The 20,697-nt window shown below is 40.4% G+C and overlaps 1 protein-coding gene and 1 long non-coding RNA gene across 2 annotated transcripts in view; one reads left to right on the forward strand and one right to left on the reverse strand.

Annotated features, from left to right (window-relative positions):
- LOC146494184 (uncharacterized) overlaps positions 1-8,803 on the reverse strand; it is a 191,133-nt gene extending 182,330 nt beyond the window's left edge. The window contains exon 1 of the long non-coding RNA XR_014871728.1: positions 7,331-8,803. This is a non-coding gene — a long non-coding RNA (uncharacterized LOC146494184). The remainder of the gene's footprint in view (positions 1-7,330) is intronic.
- A 495-nt stretch (positions 8,804-9,298) lies between these two features.
- Positions 9,299-20,480, forward strand: tspan31 (tetraspanin 31). The gene is made up of 6 exons (XM_085146437.1): positions 9,299-9,503; positions 14,882-15,049; positions 16,231-16,311; positions 16,430-16,570; positions 16,899-17,009; positions 18,748-20,480. The coding sequence occupies exons 1-6, from the start codon at positions 9,441-9,443 to the stop codon at positions 18,820-18,822; spliced, it is 639 nt and encodes a 212-aa protein (XP_085002563.1). The 5' UTR covers positions 9,299-9,440; the 3' UTR covers positions 18,823-20,480.
- The last annotated feature ends 217 nt before the right edge of the window (positions 20,481-20,697 follow it).

The raw sequence follows: 20,697 nt of genomic DNA on the forward strand, positions 1-20,697 counted from the left end.
TGGAACTGTTAACAGCTTATAAAAAGAGGTCAGTGAACTAAACTGTGTACGTTGTTTAATATCAAAATATCCTTTAAAACATTGCCTCTCACAGTCGGTGTGTGGGCCTGTGGGCAGCAAAGAGACACTGATACTACTCGCATACTACTACACATTTCATTCATCCACAGCTGCACAGGATGACACCATGTGAGCGTTTCCTTTCATCTTGAAACTCCTCTAGCTGTCACAGCAGACTAAACAGTTCACCACACTGCTAGTTAACGGTAAATTTCTCATTAGTTCATTTTTCCACTTATGTTTTCGACTCAGTCCGTTTCCGAGGAGTGTTGAGTTCCTCCTGTTTAGTCCACTGATGTTTAGTTTGATTTTAAGTCTTTTCAGTGTGAGTTTGCGGTTCATCAGAGGAAGATCTAAAAACAATTGGTATCAAAATCAAAACTATGCTCAGTGAAAATATGAGACCCAAACTATATATCAAGCCTCTTCATGTTTGTTATACTTCTAAAATTATATTGACCGGCCAAAACTAGAACTAAAGATGTTTCCTCTTTTTCTTTTAAAACCTGTTTTACTCAATTGCCAACATAAACCACCGTCATCTGAACAGAGGACTAACTGAAAGTGTTTGATGTTTGTGTTTTTCTCAGTGACACAGAAGCAATGACTCGGTGATCAAAGCTTTGAGAGTCCATCACGTCCTTCACAGGTAGTGAGAAGCAGGGTACACAGTGGACCGGTCATCGGCCAATTACTCTGATTTAAAAATAACCTTTAACCTAATGCTGGTCTTATGTGTAGTAGGTACCGAGGTGGGGCAGAAAGAAACACCAAAGTGTGGGAATCGCAGAAAAGTAATTTGTTTTCAGGAAATTGCATTACTACTCCTGTTGTTTGTGACGCCACGAGTGTTAAACAGAAACGGAAATCAGTGGAAAGCATCTCAGCAAGTTCTCTGAATCTTAACTAATAACAAAGTGTGAAGGTGTTGTGCCTTTAAAGAGTCACATATAGTAAGAGCAGGCTGACTTAACTTCCACATTAAGTCAGACTTTTTGCTTAAGATGTCTGAGGCTCCTAATCATCAGTTTTATAAATGTGTGGTTAGTTAAATTTGACCTTTTCTTTAGGATTTACTTCATTACATGAAAGGAAATGGAAACACATGAACGTGTTTGGTTTCTGATTGCTTTTTCTTAAATATGCAGTGGTTAGGCTAGCTGAGAAGCCATGCACTAAATTGACCTTGCCCTACTTTGCACCACTTATATAGTGAGTACAATTAATTGGCATACTTAAATGTGCTTTAAGTATTTATTGAGCACTTTGAGCCAACTGTTGTTGTGAATTGGCACTATACACATAAAAACTGAAGTGACAATGCAACATCAAATTGTGAAGCCGGGGCCTTTCCACGCAGCAGCGACAAAAGCTTTTTTGTGCTCTTGTTCCTTTAACTTAAACATACAATTATAGTACTTCCCCTACTTTTACATCTCAGTTACTGTGCACTACCTTTCCACAGAAATCTAAAAACAAAATCACAGGTAGATCAACAGTAACTCGTGTCACATTAACAAGAAAAGGTGGGAAGTAGGATGAGGAAATGATGTAAAACTGATCAGCGTTACATGTAAGGCCCTGTTTATTTGAAAGGAAGTGGCTTTGAGGGCAGTTGCAGATTGGCAGAAAGGAAGTAGGCCGCACAGCAGGTTTTATGCTGCTGCCATGGCGATGGCTGCTGAGGTGGTGTCGCCATTGGTTGCCCATGTCCAGAGCCTGGCTGATAAATAAATGCCAGTACACACCAGCAGCAAGGTGGTAAATTCTTTCCCTCAGAGTAAAACAATAATGGAAATGAGCCTCTCTTCCACTGAAGAGTCACACCGACTGACACAGGAAGTGAAGGGGAAGATATAAATCACCTAGACTGTCTTGTTCTCACCCACCATAGCATTAAAACTTATAAAAGGAAGAGAAACGTATCATTTGTAAGCTGTTTCCCCATCTTAACACGCCAAGAATAACACTAAAATGAATATCCTGTTATTGTGACAACAGCTTTTGCAGTTTACAGGTAAAGGTCAATCACAAAGAGCAGCCAAGCTTAAGAAAGAGGAGCTTACCTTGAATACTGTGGAGGTAAACTTTAAGGCCTGAGCGCAGCTGTTGATCCCCCACCCTTTCAAACTGCTTGGCCAGTCTGTTGATTGCAGTCTGAAGGGAATCATGCCTCTTGATCTCTGCTTTTATTGCAGCGGAGTTCACCGTTTTGCTGTTGCTGGTCATCCTGACACATGGATCGGTGGTAAAGTGAAGCAAACAGCTGCTTCAGCCCATTTGAACTCCTGGCTGTTTGTTCCACAAGAAGAGCTCCAGACGCACAGATGCAGCAGAAACAAGAAGCAAAGGCGGCTCGGGGTGTCTCTCTTTCACTCGCTCTCTCTCGCTCTGTCTTTCTAGACCACAAAGTCGGATCACGACAATGCACGTCTCAGTTTCCTCTGCAGGTTTGAACTGAACTGAATTCACTTCCTTATTTCAAATCTTCACTGTGAGGCGGCTCTGAGTGCTGTCATTTCACATGACAGAAAAGGCGTCTGAAGCGTCCATGTAACTCACATAACACCCTAACTGTTACTACCAAGGAAAGTATATTATGAAGCATGATAATCTGAGACACAGTTTGTGTTAGTCACATATTGAACCTACATTAGAGGACTCTGTGTTTTAATAGTTAAATATGTCACTGTTTTGCAGTCTGGCTGGCATCTGAGCAAATATCCACTGCTGTCAGACATGCTGGTCACGTGCACAGGATCTCACCATAACCAGATTTTTGCCCAATCTTTGCAGCAGCTTTGTAGCACTGATGTTGTTGTTTGGTGCATACAGTATTTGTACTGTTCTCTAATTAGAGAGCAATACAGAAAAGCTGTACCATGCATTTGTTACTTACAGGCTTTATTAACAGGACACCCTAAAAGCTCCCTGAAAAGCCTTCAGCGGATCCAAAATGCTGTAGAGAGAGAGCTAACAAGGACCAGAAAGAGGGATCATATTTCTCTCCTATTAGCTTCTCTTCACTGGCTCCTTGTTAAGGTTGGAATTGAATTTAAAATCCTTCTTCTCACGTACAAAGTCCTGAATCATCGTGTCTCATGTCTCATAACATTATATTATCACAAAAGAGCACTTTGCTCTGAGGGTGCAGGCTTACTTTCACTTTGTGAAGCTTTGAAAAGCAGAATGGGAGGCAGCGTCTTCACCTGTCAGACCCCTCTCCTGTAGAACCAGCTCCCACTTTAGGCCCACCCTCTTTACTTTTTGGCTCAAAACTTTTTATTTATCAATTTTCTTGAATTTATCAAATTAAGGGTGGAGCCTATTCCAGCTGTCATAGTGTGAAAGGCAGGGTACAACCTGGGAGGATACTGAGACAGTAAATAGGCTGGAAACATCCACACCTACACTGAAAAAAAGGCCATGTTGGATTTACCTAATTCAATAGTGGACATTGGTTGCACACAACTGTTTTGCTTTGGCAGAAACTTAAACAACTGAGTTAAATCAACACAACTTATTCATATTCGGGGCGATCGTGGCTCAAGAGTTGGGAGTTCGCCTTGTAATCGGAAGGTTGCCGGTTCGAGCCCTGGCTTGGACAGTCTCGGTCGTTGTGTCCTTGGGCAAGACACTTCACCCGTTGCCTACTGGTGGTGGTCAGAGGGCCCGGTGGCGCCAGTGTCCGGCAGCCTCGCCTCTGTCAGTGCGCCCCAGGGTGGCTGTGGCTACAATGTAGCTTGCCATCACCAGTGTGTGAATGTGTGCGTGGATGACTGGATATGTAAAGTACTTTGGGGTCCTTAGGGACTAGTAAAGCGCTATATAAATACAGGCCATTTACCATTTTTACCATATTCAACAAACCTGTGCATTTTGTGTTGATAAAACGTGATTGAGACATGTTTAGATGAAGTAAGGTGAGCTCTTGGAGCTTCTTAAATCCTTCCCAATTTTGTCATTTTATTTCAACGCTATTCAATAACTTTTACCCCAATACTACCTGGTCACTTAAATACTGCATGTTGTCTCCATATTACATAATGTTCAACAAAGTCTAGAGTCTGGTTAACATAAAAATCAAATGGATCTACAACCCAGTCTTTATCTGGGTTTCAGGGGGACTGGGGTATAACCCTTTAGTGATAGAGTAAGAGGCAGGGTGCACCCTGGACAGCTCACCAGTCTATCACATAGAGACAAACAACCATTTGCACTCACATTCACAGGTAATTTAGAATCACCAATAAACCTAACAACTGCTAACCGTGGGAGGAAACCAGAATACCCAGAGAGAAAGAGAAACCACTAGCGAGATTGTGGATTGTGCAATCTTGTCAATTTCATGAGTCCAGCAACTAACCACTCTTACTAGATTGTATCATGTCATCTCAACAAGAACAAATTAAGTTGTTGAATTTCATACAGATCCTACATGATTTAATTACGTTCAAGATAGAAACATGAAATTTTGGGGGGGGGTTTTTATGTAACAACCACCCAATTAAATTTTTTGGTATACCGAAAAAAGTAGAGGCGGTTGCTCGACTTGACTGAGGTGGATGCCTTCCTCAAACCACGATCCAAAGCGCGCGAGACTGAAATCCCGTGCGGTGTCGCGAGATTTAACATTGATATATTATTGACTCACTTCACTTGAACATGATATGAACAATTTAATCTACCCTCTCTGCGTATCATGTAGTTTCTATATAGTTACACTTAACTTTAAAGCACGAGGCAATTGTGTTAAATACACGCAAGATGCTTGCATAAATCCAAGAGATGGCCAATCCCTGTTTTTTCAGTGTATAGAGAAATGCCAGTTAACCTAACCCATACATATCTTTGGACTGTGGAAGGAAGCCAGTGGACCTAATGACAACACTTGCAAGCATGTGGAGAACATGCAAACTCTGCACAGAAAGTCCCCGGCCGGCCGGTGGAGTCAAACCCAGGAAATTCTTACTTTGATTCGACAGTACTAACCACTGCCAAGATCACCACAAAATAAGAACGAATGATCTGTGAAGCTCTGTAGTGGCTCCTCAGGGCCGAGAGATTCTGCTATGAGGGAGGATTACAAATAGGAAAAGAGGGAGGGAGAAATGGGTGGGGCAAGTACACATTTTGAGTCCTATGAGAGGTAGGTGTGTGTTTGAACTTAAGATCAGTTCATGGGTCAGAAATTAGCTCTAGCAGGGCAATAAAGGGAACAGTGTTGCCCTCCTTGCACATCACTGTCAGTATATCTATCAATTCATATTGCTCACAGCTTATATCCAGATCATATGCATTCCTATATATATATAAGTATATATTAGTAGACACAGAAAGCTTTTGTGCTATCTTGGTGCAAAATATGTTTTTAAAGACAGACTCGTCCTCACAGGCCTCACAGTGTTTTTACCCCTGCAACCCCATAAACGAAAACATTATCACAGTCAGGACCAAACTGTTAGCTTCATCACAGTCTTTGAATCTTGTGTTTCACTACGCTGGTCATACCATCATGGGGCAGTTGTACCTCTTAATTGCCCGTTTATGTAGTCAGGAGGTCTGTCAACTGCTTGTCTACCGTCTCCTGTGGTTTGTGTTTTGTCCTGTTTGTCATACATCTGTTTTTATGCTCTTCTTTTTTGTCTTCTCTTTCTCTTAATCCCCCAGCCTGTCACGGATGGCTTCCCCTCCCAGAGCCTGGTCCTTCTGGAGATCTCTTCCAGCTAAAAGAAAATCTTTTTTAACCCCACTGTCACCAAGTGTTTGGTCATTTGGCATGAATGGATTTTTGAGTTTCCAGCTATAATGTTCAGCATCTTCACCTTATAATATAAAGTGCCTGCATGAATAAAATTAAACTGATATTAAATATGAAAATATCTTTGGACCTATCATTATTACAGAGTTTGCTCACATTATGTAAGTGTACTGGATCCTTACAGGTGATCTTTTTAGCAACAATGGTCTCATTTATGAAAAATTTCTGACCACAACCAGAGGACAGAATAAGTTTTCTGTACTTTTTTTTACCTTCAGTTCTAGGGACACTGTTACTCAATCGATTTCAGATTAAGATTCAGTTTTATTGTCACATCACAGATTAACAAAAGTAAAAAAGTGGGTGAAAAAACTCTGGAATAGCAGATCACAATAAAAAGAAACACGTCAAGACACCGTTAGATACAAAATATTGGAGCATGTCTGGCAAATAAAGAAAAAGGTCATGATGTGTTCAGAAGCCTGATAGTGGTTGGAACATTGCTCTTTTGCATCCTCCTTATGTGACTGAAGATGTTCACTCATGATCTGGTGGCAGGTTTACAAAATTCTCAAGCTTTTTATATAAAAAGTGAATCTTGCTTCCTTAGAAAGGAAGCCAGTGCCAAAATGCTTAGTCCTGTAGTTTTTCTGATGGTCAACAGGGGGCAACACTTGCTCCAAAAAGAAGTCTGATTATATGGAAGTCCGTCGAAAAGTGGCTCTTGGCTCACTTGACTTGTAACCTGAGTAAACAATGTATTGATTGATCCATTGGTTCAGTTGCTGGTTTGAAGTCTTACTGAATAAAGTGTAGTATAAGTATTAACTGGAAATCATCTCCTCTTTATTGTTTTTGCAGGTCGTTTACAATGGATTATCTTTATACCTCCCCTATTTTCCTTTGTCACACCAACCCTCTGCACATCCTCATTCACTTCTTCACACTTGCATTGAATGCTGAACTGAAGTCTATAAACAGCACTCTGGCGTAGGTGTTGTTGTTGTCCAGGTGTGAGAGGACAGAGTGCAGTGCGATGGAGACTGCATCCTCTGTGCTCCTGTTCTGACGGTATGCGAATTGGTGGGGGCCGAGGGTGGGGGGGAGACAGGATTTGAAGTGTGCTCTAAGCACTTTGTGATGATGGGAGTGAGGGCCAGAGATGGCCAGTAATCTGTAATCCGATTACTTTTTTCAATTAACGAGTAAAGTAAGGTTTACTATTGCAAAAAAGGTAATTAGATTACTGTTACTTTCCCGTGACTTACCGCGTTACTAAAACCGTGATTTTTTTGCGAGAGTGTCTCATGACAGTGACGTAAGCGAGTGGCAGCTGTGTGCAGATCAACAATGGATAATATATCGAGTGCGGGAGAGAGTATGAGCGTGCAGCGTTTAAAGCGTGGAAGTACAGACCTTACTTTGAGTTTGATTCCGTAAAAAGTGACAAAAACATTAGTGTCTGCTGTTCACTGCTTGGGAAGAAAACTTATTTTTACAGCGAAAAACCCCTAAACTTCCGAGCAAGCACCGAGTACACTACCACGGAATGGGAAATTCACAGACAAACTCGCGGATTCTTCCACTGACCGCTGCGGCACACCTGCACCAGGGCAAACCTCCGCCTGCTATACAGGTGAAAACAGAGCAACAGGACCGCTGAGTCTTTGATTTTATTTATTTTCTGCTGTTTCACTTGCATTTATTTGAAAGACTGAGTTTAAACACAAAACCTATTTTCTTTTATGTGCTGGGATGTGCAGAAAATGGGTTTAAATGTTAAACAAATTTCTTCCAGTCAGAGAATGTTGCATATAATTTAATTTTTGGTGATGCATAAAGTTAAAAGATTAAAACTAATAAAACAAGTTTTAAAAAGAGACTTTTCCATTTGATTACATTTTGTATGATGGATTATGCAGAAAAAGTAGAATTGGGCTGAAAGATCTATCACTTTATCACCTATTCAGGTTGTAAATCGTGTGTTTAAAAAGTAACTAAGTAACTAAGTAATTAATTACTTTTGAAAATAAATAATCAGTAAAGTAACGGGATTACTTTTTGGGGAAGTAATCAGTAATCAGTTACTGATTACTTTTTTCAAGTAACTTGACCAACACTGGTGAGGGCTACTGGGCGGTAGTCATTGAGGCTTGATGGGTTGGAGTTTTTGGGTATTGGGACGATGGAGGTGGATTTGAAGCAGGCCGCTCCAGTTGCTCCAGTCAACACCAGCAGTGGTGGTTGCTGTTAACCCAGGCTTGACCCATCTGGTGTGAACTCTTTTCACATATTTGATTTAGAAAATATTTTACACCAAATGCCCCTCCTCCCAACTTAACCTAGCTTGGGAGATGCACTAGGAGTACACTGGCTTATGACACCAATAGCTGTGTTATCCATTTATCTATATATGCCTACATGTACCTGTATAATGTTGTCAAGGAGAAAAAAGGATTACTATAGGTTAGTTTACAAGCTCAAAATCAGTGTCATCATGTTAATTGATGATTCCTATTAGTCTGATCGTACTTACATCAGCTAATGTCAGCTGTTGGAGGTGTATTAATAATAAAAATAATTAATGACTTTTCTCACACTGCTGTTTTTGATCTGCTGAATGCATCAACCTCCTAAGGCGCCTAAAAATGAAGCTGCCTCTGAGGGAAAAGTTACCCATCTATATTAAGGTCAGTGACGTGAGGTCACAACAGCACTGTTTCTCCATTCAAAAGCATCACACGCACCAAAGGGTTGTGACCAACTGCTTTAAACTGTGGCTTTTAAACACTGAACTGAACATATCTGTGTTTCCCTTTGTCATACGCTATCACACACATACATCCCTGATGTATTAACAAGCCTGTTCTGTAATCTCTCGGTTACAACAAGTGTCCCGCCATCACTACAGAGATCACACACTGGGGGCTGATAAGACCTTTTCTATCCTTTTCTATACATTTTCTTTTTGTATTTGCTTTGTTTCCTTTTGAAAATAACTATATATATGCAGTAACAAATGTTTTTCCTGACACTCCTGACAAAGTGTTTTTCAGAGATATTGATCTCTGAAAAACACTGAGTTACTGTAACTGCATTCTAGGGAAAGAAATGAATCACCAGCAACCTTTTGCAGGTGATGTATATTTACATTTCTATCCAGTATGGCACATAAAAGTTGACATTTTCTTTCTTTTTATTTTGTATTTTCTTGTCAGAGCTTCAGTATACTGTGAAATGTTTTCATTTATTTACATTTAACAGAAGCATACTATTATTAAAAATTCCCTGACAGGATTATAAATAAAGTCCAATCTGCTTATTCAGTTCGTGGGGTGGGGGGAATCACCGGGTCAGTGGTCACCCAGGTCAGGAAACCATTCACACTCACGCTTGTGGTCAGTTTAGAGTCAGCAGTTAACCCCATGCATGTATTTAGGTTATTGCACTTTACACGATGACGTGAGTCGCTGCCCTGACGTGACGCACCATCGTCATCCGCCCTCGGTGCTGTTCGTTCCCAGTAATCAGCGCAGCTGTTTCTCAGAGCGAGCTAGCAGGGATATTAGTTCAGGTTGTTTGTATTTTTTTTCGCTTAGCTGGAGGAAGTGTTTCGAAGATGGTGTGCGGCGGGTTCACCTGTTCCAAAAACGCCCTGTGCTCCCTGAATGTGGTTTACATGGTGAGTATGTAACATGGATGCTAAGTCTCTGCTGGTTACATTAGCTTGTAGCTAACTAGCTTGTGAATGAAAAAGCGAAACACTGGCGAAGAAATGTACTGACCTGTTTTAACTTTTTGTTTGGCATGCCTCTTTGTTCATTCTACAGATGGTTATTGGTATGTAAAATATTCTGATATTACCATAGCACAGTGGTAATGTGATGTAGCGTAGGTTAGCTGAGTAGAAGTAGCGGCTAGCTTGTTAGCTATCGCCATTATGCGTATGAAAGATCCCGTTACCTGCAAGGCCAGCTGACCTAAAATGTGAAACTAATACGTTTCAGCTTGTTATGGTTTCATGAGCTCTGCTGTCAGTCACCTGGGTGTGTGCTAGGAGAATATAATCAGCTCGCGTCTGCCTTTGTCCTTTGTGTCAGTCATGTGAGTGGTGATGGTCAACATGTTGTCTTCAGTTCAGCTAGCATAAACTCTTATCAGAAAATCTGCAAACGCATACTTCCTGCATTGACAAAGTCCAGATCACCACTTTTGAGAAAGTGCTACATTTCTTACATTCAAAGACTATAAATGTGAAGAACACCAGAGATAAGACTTGACTGGTCGTTGTCAGGCTGAAATTTGCTTTGTTTGCATAATACGCTATGTTAATTTCCTTTCTGATTACTATACAGTGGTGTCTGTTTAGCCACTTAACACAAACCTATGATTTATTAAAGCATAAACCTGAAAGGAAGAGTCTATGTCGTCTACAAATAACAGACAAAAAGTGTCTCTTTAAGCACTCATTCTGCTAGTAAATGCCAAATGTTCCATGGTGTTAGAGGCACAAAGCATTTTAGTATTTTTACAAAAATAACGTGATTCCCAGAGAGCCTAAAACTTGGCATGTCTCAGTATGGTGTGCAGTGTCTCCTTAAGGAAATTTTGAGGAAAGTGGGCAAGTGGAGGACACTGCAGCATATAATAAGTATTTAAAAATCAATTTTCTTTAGAAATAAAAGAATATACTGTTTGCTGAATATCATCAAGGGGTACAACTGTGAGCTCCTACACCATGTGGAAAACATGATGGAGGGTCTGTCATGGTTAAGAGCTGCATGTCAGTCAGTGGTGTGGTGTAGGAGATCTCATCAAAACTCTTAAAAGTACAAAGTTTGATCCACGATGCAGTACTGTCTGGAAAGAGTCTGGCAAAAACTTTTTCATCATAACAATGGCCCCAGACATGCTGCCAATGATTGGTCTCGCCAGAGCCAAGACCTAAACATTACTGCAGCAGTGTGGGATCATCTTGGCACAGACCATGACAAAAGCCAGCCAACATCCAAACAAAAGTTTTCAGTGCCCTTTAAGAATCCTGGAGAACCTTTCCTGAAGTTTACTTAAACAAATTACATTAAGCTTGCGTAAGATCTGTGCTGAAGAATAAAGGTGGTCATAGCAAATATGGACAGAGCACAGACTGTTAGTTTTATTGCTTCATTTTACATGTATGTTTGCACATGTTTCAATAAATCTCTGGACCTAAATCCCATTTTACTAGCAAAATTGGTTCAAGACTTTTGCACAGTACTGTAACAGTACAAAAACTCGGTAGGTTTAAGCAGGATGTCGTTTCTGTTGTTCCAGTCACTCTGTGTAATCAATAGGGATGTACCAATCCTGCAGTTTCCAGTTTCAGTTTGATGTCTCGGCTTTGGGTGTCTGCTAATATGGAGTACTGAACTGATTCCAGTGTTAAATTTAATAATCTGTCTTCCTCACTGTGAGGAGGAGAATGTAAATCATCCTTTATGTACAAGAAAACATCAAGCTCAGCCTAAATGGATTTCCTACTTTGTAATTCATGTGACAAAATACGCATCCACAAATATAAATGTACTGAATTGTTATTTGTTGGTAAAGTGAAATAATGAAAATGGATCAAATATTTTAAGAAGATTAAGTTGATCAGCAAATGTATTTGCAGTAGACTAATTTTGCCTCATAAGGAGAGACCTGCTGCAGGGTCTCTCCCTATGAGTAAAAATAAAATGCAAATTTTTGCTTCGATGCTTTGTTTAATGCACGATTTCTTAGAATTCACCAGCTTCGCGTGGGCAGGTTCAGGAGAACGCATGATAATATTGTATTACAACATTAAGCCCAAGCAGCCCTCGGTTTTCTTAACAAAAAGGGCTGATAACACAACAGCAGCAATTAAGTCGATGAAGTCATAGTTTAACGTGACGCTAGAGTCTGTCTACACACAGCAAAGAGGTGGAGCTGTTACCAAGACCGAGAACTCAGCTTCTTCCTTTAACCACCATTAAAACTACTGCTGGGAAAAGGTGGCCATGAGTTCTTCATCTGGCCACCTGTTTGATGTGAAGTAAAGCGAACTTTTCTTGCAGTAAAACAGTGAAAATCTACAGTAAAGCTAAAGTATTTGTTATCCCATTACTTTGAGTAGTTGATAGAACAGTTTATTACTAAAATAATCAATACCTGCAGCCCTGCTTGGTAATGCTGTCCTTCTTTGAAGTAGCTTCTGCCTTCTATTAAGTCTCTCTGACCAAATATGATGAGTGAAAGTAACCCAAAGTATTTTTAGGTGGTTTCAGTGGTTGAAATGGTTGCCGCAGAGTAAGAAGGTCCTAGTTTGACTCGAGCGGCTAGCGGGTACCTGTCGTCTGAGTTTCTTCTCGCTGTGTCGGTTTGCGCCTGGTAATCTGGCTCCTCCCATCGTCCAAAGGCATGTTTTTAAGGTTAGGATACGTAGTAAGTGTGAATGTGTTTGTCTGCCTGTGGTGTACCCTCCCCCTTGCCCAAAGACAGCAGGCAGAGGTTACTTTAAAAATGAAAAAACTGAGGTTACCAGGTGTAAAAATAAATGAAGCTAACGATAAACTAGTCAAGAAAGCAAGCAAAAGAAAAAAAAAGCTAAATAAACTTTTGAACTCTCGAACGTCTGTGCTGTGTGCCATTGGCGAAAACAGGAGTAAAGCTGGTGTTTGCATAGCTGTTACTGACACACCAGGACAGAGAGCTCGCTGTCCCTGTCGACTCAGTGCCCAGTGAAATACTTGTGACACGACCTGCCCAGTCAGAAAGCTTTGGAACGTGATGCCACCAGTCCTGTTGATGGCTGAGTCACTGCATCTGTCACGAGTTTGATGGTTTGTTTTTTGTTTTTTTAAATCAGGATCGAATCAGAACAAGCGTCAGCGAGCTGTGGCATGAATACATGAACACTTTGATACCTGCGATGCTTCTTTAAACGAACTTATTTATTATTATTTATTATTACTATTATTATTATTATTACTTATTTATTTATTTATAGAACCTATAACATAACCTGTGTAAGTGGCCATTGGTATCATTTATGACGTTTTTATGTGTGATGGCAGCCACGGTAGAAACAAAATGCTACGGTTGTCCGTTTTTCTTCATTCTTGGTACGTTTCCATGTTGCGATGGATTCTGCAGTCTCCATCCAGGAATTTACTAACATCCTTGTATCGAGGCGATGATTAATCAATACCTGTGGAAAAAAGCCAGAAATGCATAGATGATGGACTCGATGGAACTGAACAGATCAATCAAAATAGTCCCAAACTGCGTCGATCGACTTGTACTTGGGTTTCTATTGAGGTGCATGTCAGATTATGGTGTAGAATTTCAGAAGGATCTGTGATTATGATTTACTTCTGAAATGGATGTAAGTAGAGAGAGAAAGTAAACATTAACACATTAATTGGGGGGGGAAAAAGTACAAAAAATTTAAGTCAATAGGAAAACGCAAAGATTTCTTTAAACAGCGACTCATTGCTTTAACTATATAATAATAATAATAATAATAATAATATAGATTTGTATAGCGCCTTTCAAGAAACCCAAGAACGGGAAAAAATATGCAGCTTGATCATGGTTATACTCGGTCACCTGACAACGACCCATTCCCAACTGGGGAAATGTCGGGATGAAGAATAAATGACGCCTTCAACAACTTTAAGCAACTAATTATTTATAGAGTACAGTAGAAAAAAGTATATTCAAGCATCATCTGCATTTATTTACAGTCTCCTCACTCTCACACACACACGTACACGCTTCATGTCTAGAGCTGACAGAAGGCAGCAGTGAAATCTCGAGTTGACAACAATGTTTTATGTTACTGTAAGTGCAATAAAAGCTTTCCAGCAAGTGTTGCTAACTTGCATTCAACCAGAAAGACATTATATAATGAGCAAAAGTAAACGTGAGAGGGGAAGGGCAAAGCATCGACCTTTGACCACAGTTTTCAGTTATATAAAGTTTTGCAGACTGCTGCTGCTTTGCTGTTAGCTTCCTTCATGTTACATTAGCTCTACTTGTATTTCCCACTGTTGTGTGGTTAAATGGATCAACACTGACGTTCAGTCCAGCTTTTTGAGTTCGCGTTGGACGTGTATCCCAACCAAATACCAGATCTGAGCATCCCTATTTTTTTTTTAAATTTAATTTGTAGTTTATTTTTTGCCAAAATATCACTCATGCAACATTTTAGTGGTGAGTTTTTGCTAGTTTCGTAAAGCTCATATGATTGTAAGTCAATATTTTTGTATTTTGAACTGAAAGAGCAGGTTGAAGTGTTGACTTCAGTTTATGATGTTTTAATTTCCCTGTTTGTTCCACAAATACAGAAGTCACATTTTATCATTATCTGTCAGTGCGCCCCAGGGCAGCTGTGGCTACAATGTAGCTTGCCATTGCCAGTGTGTGAATGTGTGTGTGAATGGGTGAATGACTGAATGTAGTGTAAAGCGCTTTGGGGTCCTTAGGGACTGAGTAAAGCGCTATACAAATGCAGGCCATTTACCATATCATGTAATGATTTCGTGTCTTTCAGCTCTTTGACATACAGTTCATGCGCCGTCACAAAATTGATGTGACCAAGCAGACATCAGTCAATAGGGTCAGAGTCGGCAAACATATCAGCTCAACCCTGAAGACATTTGTTTACCAGACCAGCTTGTGCTCAATTTAAATAGATGATTTTGTTTTTCATTTCAGCAATGTTGAAGTGAAAGAATAATAAAAAAAAGCTCTAAAATATAACTGTGTTTGGAATTGGTTACAGATGATTTAAAAAATACATTTTTAAATACATAAAACACTGTCCTGGACCAGCAGCTTCATGTCCTCAAGCTGTGTGAGGTATTTAACACTAAACGTGTTTTTAGTCGGCCTCTTTCTCACACTTGAACTCCAAAACAGAACTCTTCTTTACAGACTGAGCTGTGTCTGTAGTAATCAAACCACAGTGCTGTGACCTCGTGATAAGCTGTGATCCATCTGATGCACTCTTCCTCAGCTGACCGTGGTTAACCTCTTTCCCTTTGCTCCCTTCAGCTGGTCGGGCTGCTGCTGATCGGAGTCGCGGCATGGGGGAAGGGCTATGGTCTGGTGTCCAGCATCCACATTATCGGAGGGGTCATTGCGGTGGGCGTCTTCCTGCTGCTCATCGCTGTTGTAGGACTGATCGGAGCTATGCACCACCACCAAGTCATGCTTTTCTTTGTATCCTTTATAGCTTTGTTGATGCACAAGTTCGCAGTAGATCTGGGTTATTTGGGAAAAATTACTTATCTTTTGGTTTAAATGTTTGTCCTTCCTAAGTCACATCCAGTCCTCTTCCATACTTTTGAACCGTCTCAAGGTTTGCGGTGCCCGTCAGACCTAACACTGGATGTAGTTTATGTAGGTGCTGGGTTGTATCACCAAAAATGTTTTTTAGTTTCTGGCAGCATCACAGTGTACAACAGAATTATTATTCCTGCATAAGTGGGCCTTTATGTAGGTTTACTGTGACTCATTCTTCTGCCTGAAGTTGAGAGAATAAAAAATTGTTGGTATTGGCATTAAACAAGCAGAAGCAGCAGAATTTTAAAAGACAAAACTACACACGGAAAGTGGCAAATGATCTTCTCTTAGACTCTGTTAAACAAAACTAAATATTTGCTACTGGGTTATAAAGCCAGTCTTTTTAAGCCTGGAGTGGCACATTAATGCCACTATTTGTTGTGTCAGATCTGGAGTGTTTGTGCGTAAAGAAACTTCATTTGGAATTACAGCTCCCAAATTCTTGGCCCAAGTTCTGTCTTCAGGTAAAACAACCTGTTAGTAACAGTTTATCTTTACCTCACCTGTGTGTCGAGGAGCGAAGGCCTCAAACTTCCCAACAGTGGACAGAGCTCATCTCTGAGCAGCAAGATAGTTTAGAGAACTAAGCCTGGAAAGTAAAGCCAGTGCTGAAGTGCCTTAATGGGCAGCATGGTTTTATAAAACTCGATGGGAAAACGGCCCTACACTTCCCTGATCTTTTTAATCCGATCAGCTTTTTTTGGGGCTCGGCTTTGAGCTTCAGTTCCAAGTCTTATTTGATTCAACATGAAGTACGATTTCTGGAGTTGGAACAGAGCTACAGTGTAATTAACAAATCACTGCCATAAGAGCATGCAGTGTATCCATGTTTCTCAGTCATGTCCATCCTATGCTCTGATCCGGTTTCACATAGCTAGGATGCAGATGGGAAAAAGGATCTTACAAACCGCTGGATGACGTCACAGTGGCTACATCCATCTTTTACATACAGTTTAAGAAATCAGGGATGAAATCCCTCCCAGTTCACAGATGATTACTGTGTTGTTTGAAACGTGGAGTTTGTTGCTGCCGTTGTTTCTTTGACCCCTGCTTCTCAGTACATGGTCATTCTCTTCATTGTCTTCCTCTTCCAATTTGGAATTTCATGTTCCTGCTTGGCAATGAACCGTGGGCAGCAGGTGAGCCAACATAATGTCTATTTCAAAAGCTTTGCCAACATATCTGCATTTCTAAATTCATATAAAATGTATACATTTAATGCCTTTGGCTTTTATTTGTCATGTTTACATTTTCCAGGAGACATTTTTGAACTCTGCGTGGGGAATCATGGAAAATAAGACCAAGGAAGACTTGGAGACCCAACTCAACTGCTGTGGGCTCTTCAACACCACTGGCAAACTGCAGCAGTTTAACCAGGACTTGGGGAGCTGTCGTGCTGTAAGCCTCAAATATCACATTTTTTCATTAACTAAAGAAAAACACAGTCATGGAAAAACCCACTAGAAAGGTTTAGGTGCATTCTTCAGTTGTTGCCTAAATAAACCCTATTTTATTTCTGGTTTTTACCCACTCTATCAATGATTTTTTTCTGTATTTCCAGTTACACAATGAGCCTCAAGCAAAAATCACATAAGCATTTCCTTTAGGAAAAAGTAGGGCACTTACTGTTATTCTCAGAATAGATTTTGGTAGCTAATACTGGCTTAGCTGACAGCCCGCTGAGTCATAGTGCAAAAAGACCGAACGCCTTTCTCTTTCACTCTAGCCATGCACAACGAAAGGTAGATGTGTGCCCTGTGGAACGAAGATGCTGGATCATGCCACAGAGGCTCTGAAGATCCTCGGAGGCGTCGGGCTCTTTTTCAGCTTCACTGAGGTTTGTATCTGATCCTTTAAATGGACTTCATCAGGTTGGCTTGACAACACCTATGTGTCTAAATGTATTGACTTACTGTCATGTGATTGGCTGATTAGATGATTGGGTTAATGAACAGGTGTATCTAAAAGTAGTGGGTGAATGTGCTTTTTTTTTCTGTGTAATTCACCGTTTTCACTAATGAACAGTCTAAGCATGTATTCCATGTGCTGTTTCATGATGACACACACATATAATATAACACATATATATATTTTCATATTGTAAAATTCTGATATTCTGCTCTAAAGACCCACTTTCAGAACTGTTATTTTCTCATTTCCTTGGTGTTCTAAGGAAAACTGAACATTTTTGGGCTCTGTTGGAATAAAGCTGATTTATACAGTGTTGGAGTTGTTACCGATGTCCTGACCAAATATAAATATGCAGTCTTTGAAATTCATTTTATGCAGTCTCCACTCTAGTGGACTGTGCTGAAGGTTTACCAGATGGCTCTCATGCCAAACCATGAAATAGTCGTGTTTCATGACTGTTTTTAAGTAATGTGTGGTAATAAGTGTAATTAGAGTGAGCAGCATGAGTGTTCATGAGACTCTTCAGGGAGACGTGTCATTGTGGCAAACCAATAAATACAGCCTTGGGCAAAGTAGCAACCACTGTATTTGAAAGTTAACAGTAGTTTTATTGTGTAACCTTAAGTCATTTTAATGCCTAAACCATAATGAGTCAGACTTTTTTTCTGCCTTCGTCTCGCTCTATTCCTCACATCTTCTTCATCGATCCTGTGCGTGTCCTCCTTCACTACATCCATGAATCTTCTCTAACCTGTCTTTCTCCTGCTGTGGCTGCTCCATACTTAGCTGATATAATGGTCTAAGGATGCCATCTCGCCAATGCACATGTCCAAACCATCTAAGCCTTGCCTCTCTAGCTTTGTCTGTAAAACTGCTCAACAACCTGAGCTGTCTCTCTGATATGCTTATTATTTCTTTCAGTCCTTCTGTCATTAATCGATCCTGACACTGCTCTCCACCCTGCCAGCACTTTCCATCACCTCTCACATGCTCTGTCTGTTGCTTTAGCTGGTTGATCCCAGGTATTTAAATTCATCTACCTTTGCATCCTTGCATCTAAACCTCTGTCTCCTTCTCACTTCTACTCCCTTACATTCCTCTTCTCTCTGCACATACCTCCACCTCTTAAAATTGTTCCTGTAACTCCAACCTTTGTTGTTACAAAGTATCAGTAACACTAAAGGGAAGAATTTGCTGGTGCTAAGCACACATTCATACACCCTGCATGCCTAAGTACTCGGTAAATGAATGAGGGGAAATTCAGGTGTCAGTGTCCTGCCCGAGGATGGACTTGGGGGGGATGGGGATCGAACCGCTGACGACCTGATTATTTGCTCTACCACCTGAGCCACAGCTGCCCTACTAACAGATTAAAAGCTGCGACTGTTTCACAGACAGCTTCACTTTTTTTTTTTTTTTTTTCTCTTTTAAATAAAAATGACTCATGATTGCTACACATTTGCTCCCTCCTGCACAGACTGGCTGCAAATGACGCTGTCAGTTTGTTCAAGTTTGTCCAGTATTTTCACTTCACTGTTGTCCTTCCTTTTTGTGTTACATGATGAGCACATTTGTGGTGAGTTGTGGTTTAGCTTTGGTGAGAAAAATAACTTCTAAGGGCCTTTTTAATGCTGTTCTCTTACATGTAAATCGTCTGTTAACAGATCCTGGGAGTGTGGCTTGCTGTGCGCTACAGAAACCAGAAGGATCCACGAGCAAACCCAAGTGCTTTCCTATAGTCTGTCTCACATCACGGCGCAGTAGGTGCAGTTTCAGATACACTGGTACACACAGAATAACGCACATCTAGAGGCAGACACTCGGGCATATAAATACAGAGCCACAACCATCACAACACCAAATGGACAAGCGCACGCAGCACCTGAAAAAAACACTGAGAAAAACAAAACGCGCACACATACACCAGAGACTGAGAAACTCCAACAAACTGTCCAGAAAAGCAAGCTGGAAGACCTGGATACTTATGTGTGAAAGGATGAGAAGTGGTACTTGTCGGTATCACAACCCAGCCTTGATTTGAGTACCAGATTTCCCGATTGCACCAAGATTTCTCTGCATGCGTCCTCTCACGCGTGCACAGACCAACAGCCTCTTTGTTGATCTTGTTCCACAATCCAACCCAACGACTGTGCGGTGTCCAACAGATAAACTTGTATGCACCTTGACTTTTCCTCTAATGTAGTGCCACCTCTTAACGACAAATATACTCCTGGTAATGTGATGTGTATCCAAACATGTCCCAGCATGATGAGAAAGTCAGCAAGGTGGGTGAGAAGGCACACACTGGACATGTGGTGTAAAGTAGTTTTTGAAAGGGTTAAAAAAAAGTATGTAATTATTTTTTCTTTCCACAAAAAACCAGGAATTTGGATTAGGTAGTTTATTTTAGGAAATGTAGTTGCTAGTCTTTGAAGTTCAAATATTTATGAACTGTAACTGAGCCAACTAACTTTTAAATGCCGACGGGCTGCAGCCTCGATGTTGTACATAGTCTTTGCATACTGTAGTTCACAGAAAGTGTACTTGATGGGTTTGCTGTGTAGTTTCCCACCTCTTGCTATGAGGTTTGCCTGCAGTTTCAGAGTCTCTGAAAGCCTGAATTATCACCTCTTCCTATATTTAACATTTTCTTCAGTGTCGCACAGTGACGTCGCTTAGCGTAGATTCTGGTTGTAGACAAGTGGATTAAGGTACATCTTGTTACCTTCTGTATAACTGGAAGAAATCTCAAAAACACAAAACTTGAGTACGTGCTTTTTTTTAATTTGAAGTAATCGAGTGAATTTGGCCAAATCTGTTTATTGAAAATCCAGTTTGGTTTTTATAGTGTTAATTGTGAGAATGTGCTTTTGGTTGCCATCCTTTTCTCTTTTTCTTAAATATTTTAAAACTTGTGATTCTTTGGTGCAGTTTTTTTTTTCTTTTTTGTTTGCCATCAGCTTTTTTTCATCAGTGTTAAAATGCTTTGTAAATGTGCTTGTTAAATATTTTCTGTATCTATTTAAGTTTAACGATGCACAGCCGTTTTGTTGTAGTTTTGATATCGCTTTGCTCGATATGGAACGTTTCCTGTTGATAAATAATTGCTCAGCCTCTCTTTAAACTTTTCTTATTTTCCCCTCTTTTGAATTGCTTTTAACTTAAAGGACTAACGAGCTGTAATTACATGTCTTACTTGAACCTGTCGACTTTAATGATTACGGATTCCTCGCTGCTGCTTTGGAGTTCTCGTCGTAAGCAAAACATTATGACAGATGTTAAGCATTATTATGCCATATATTACACCTCAGTTTGAATTTGCGTGCAGTTGTTATTCAAATGTAAGTTGAATTTTTGAGACTTAATTTTTCCAAATAATAAAAATCTCAAATCGGAAGCTGTTTTTCTTTGAGTCATTGTTTGAAGGACTGGGTCCACACTGGCCATGTTGGCTCTGATAAAGCCAGCCAACGTGATGCTTGCAATTCCACCAGACGCCCCACGGCCGGCCGACTGTAACGTGTAGCAAATGAGGGCAGCAGGAAGTCAAAGATAGAAATGGAGTGGTCAATTTTCAAAATGGGAACCCTATCTAAATTCATTCCTAAAATGGG

The sequence above is a fragment of the Neolamprologus multifasciatus genome, chromosome 20 (assembly GCF_963576455.1).
Source record: "Neolamprologus multifasciatus chromosome 20, fNeoMul1.2, whole genome shotgun sequence".
Taxonomy (NCBI): Eukaryota; Metazoa; Chordata; class Actinopteri; order Cichliformes; family Cichlidae; genus Neolamprologus; species Neolamprologus multifasciatus.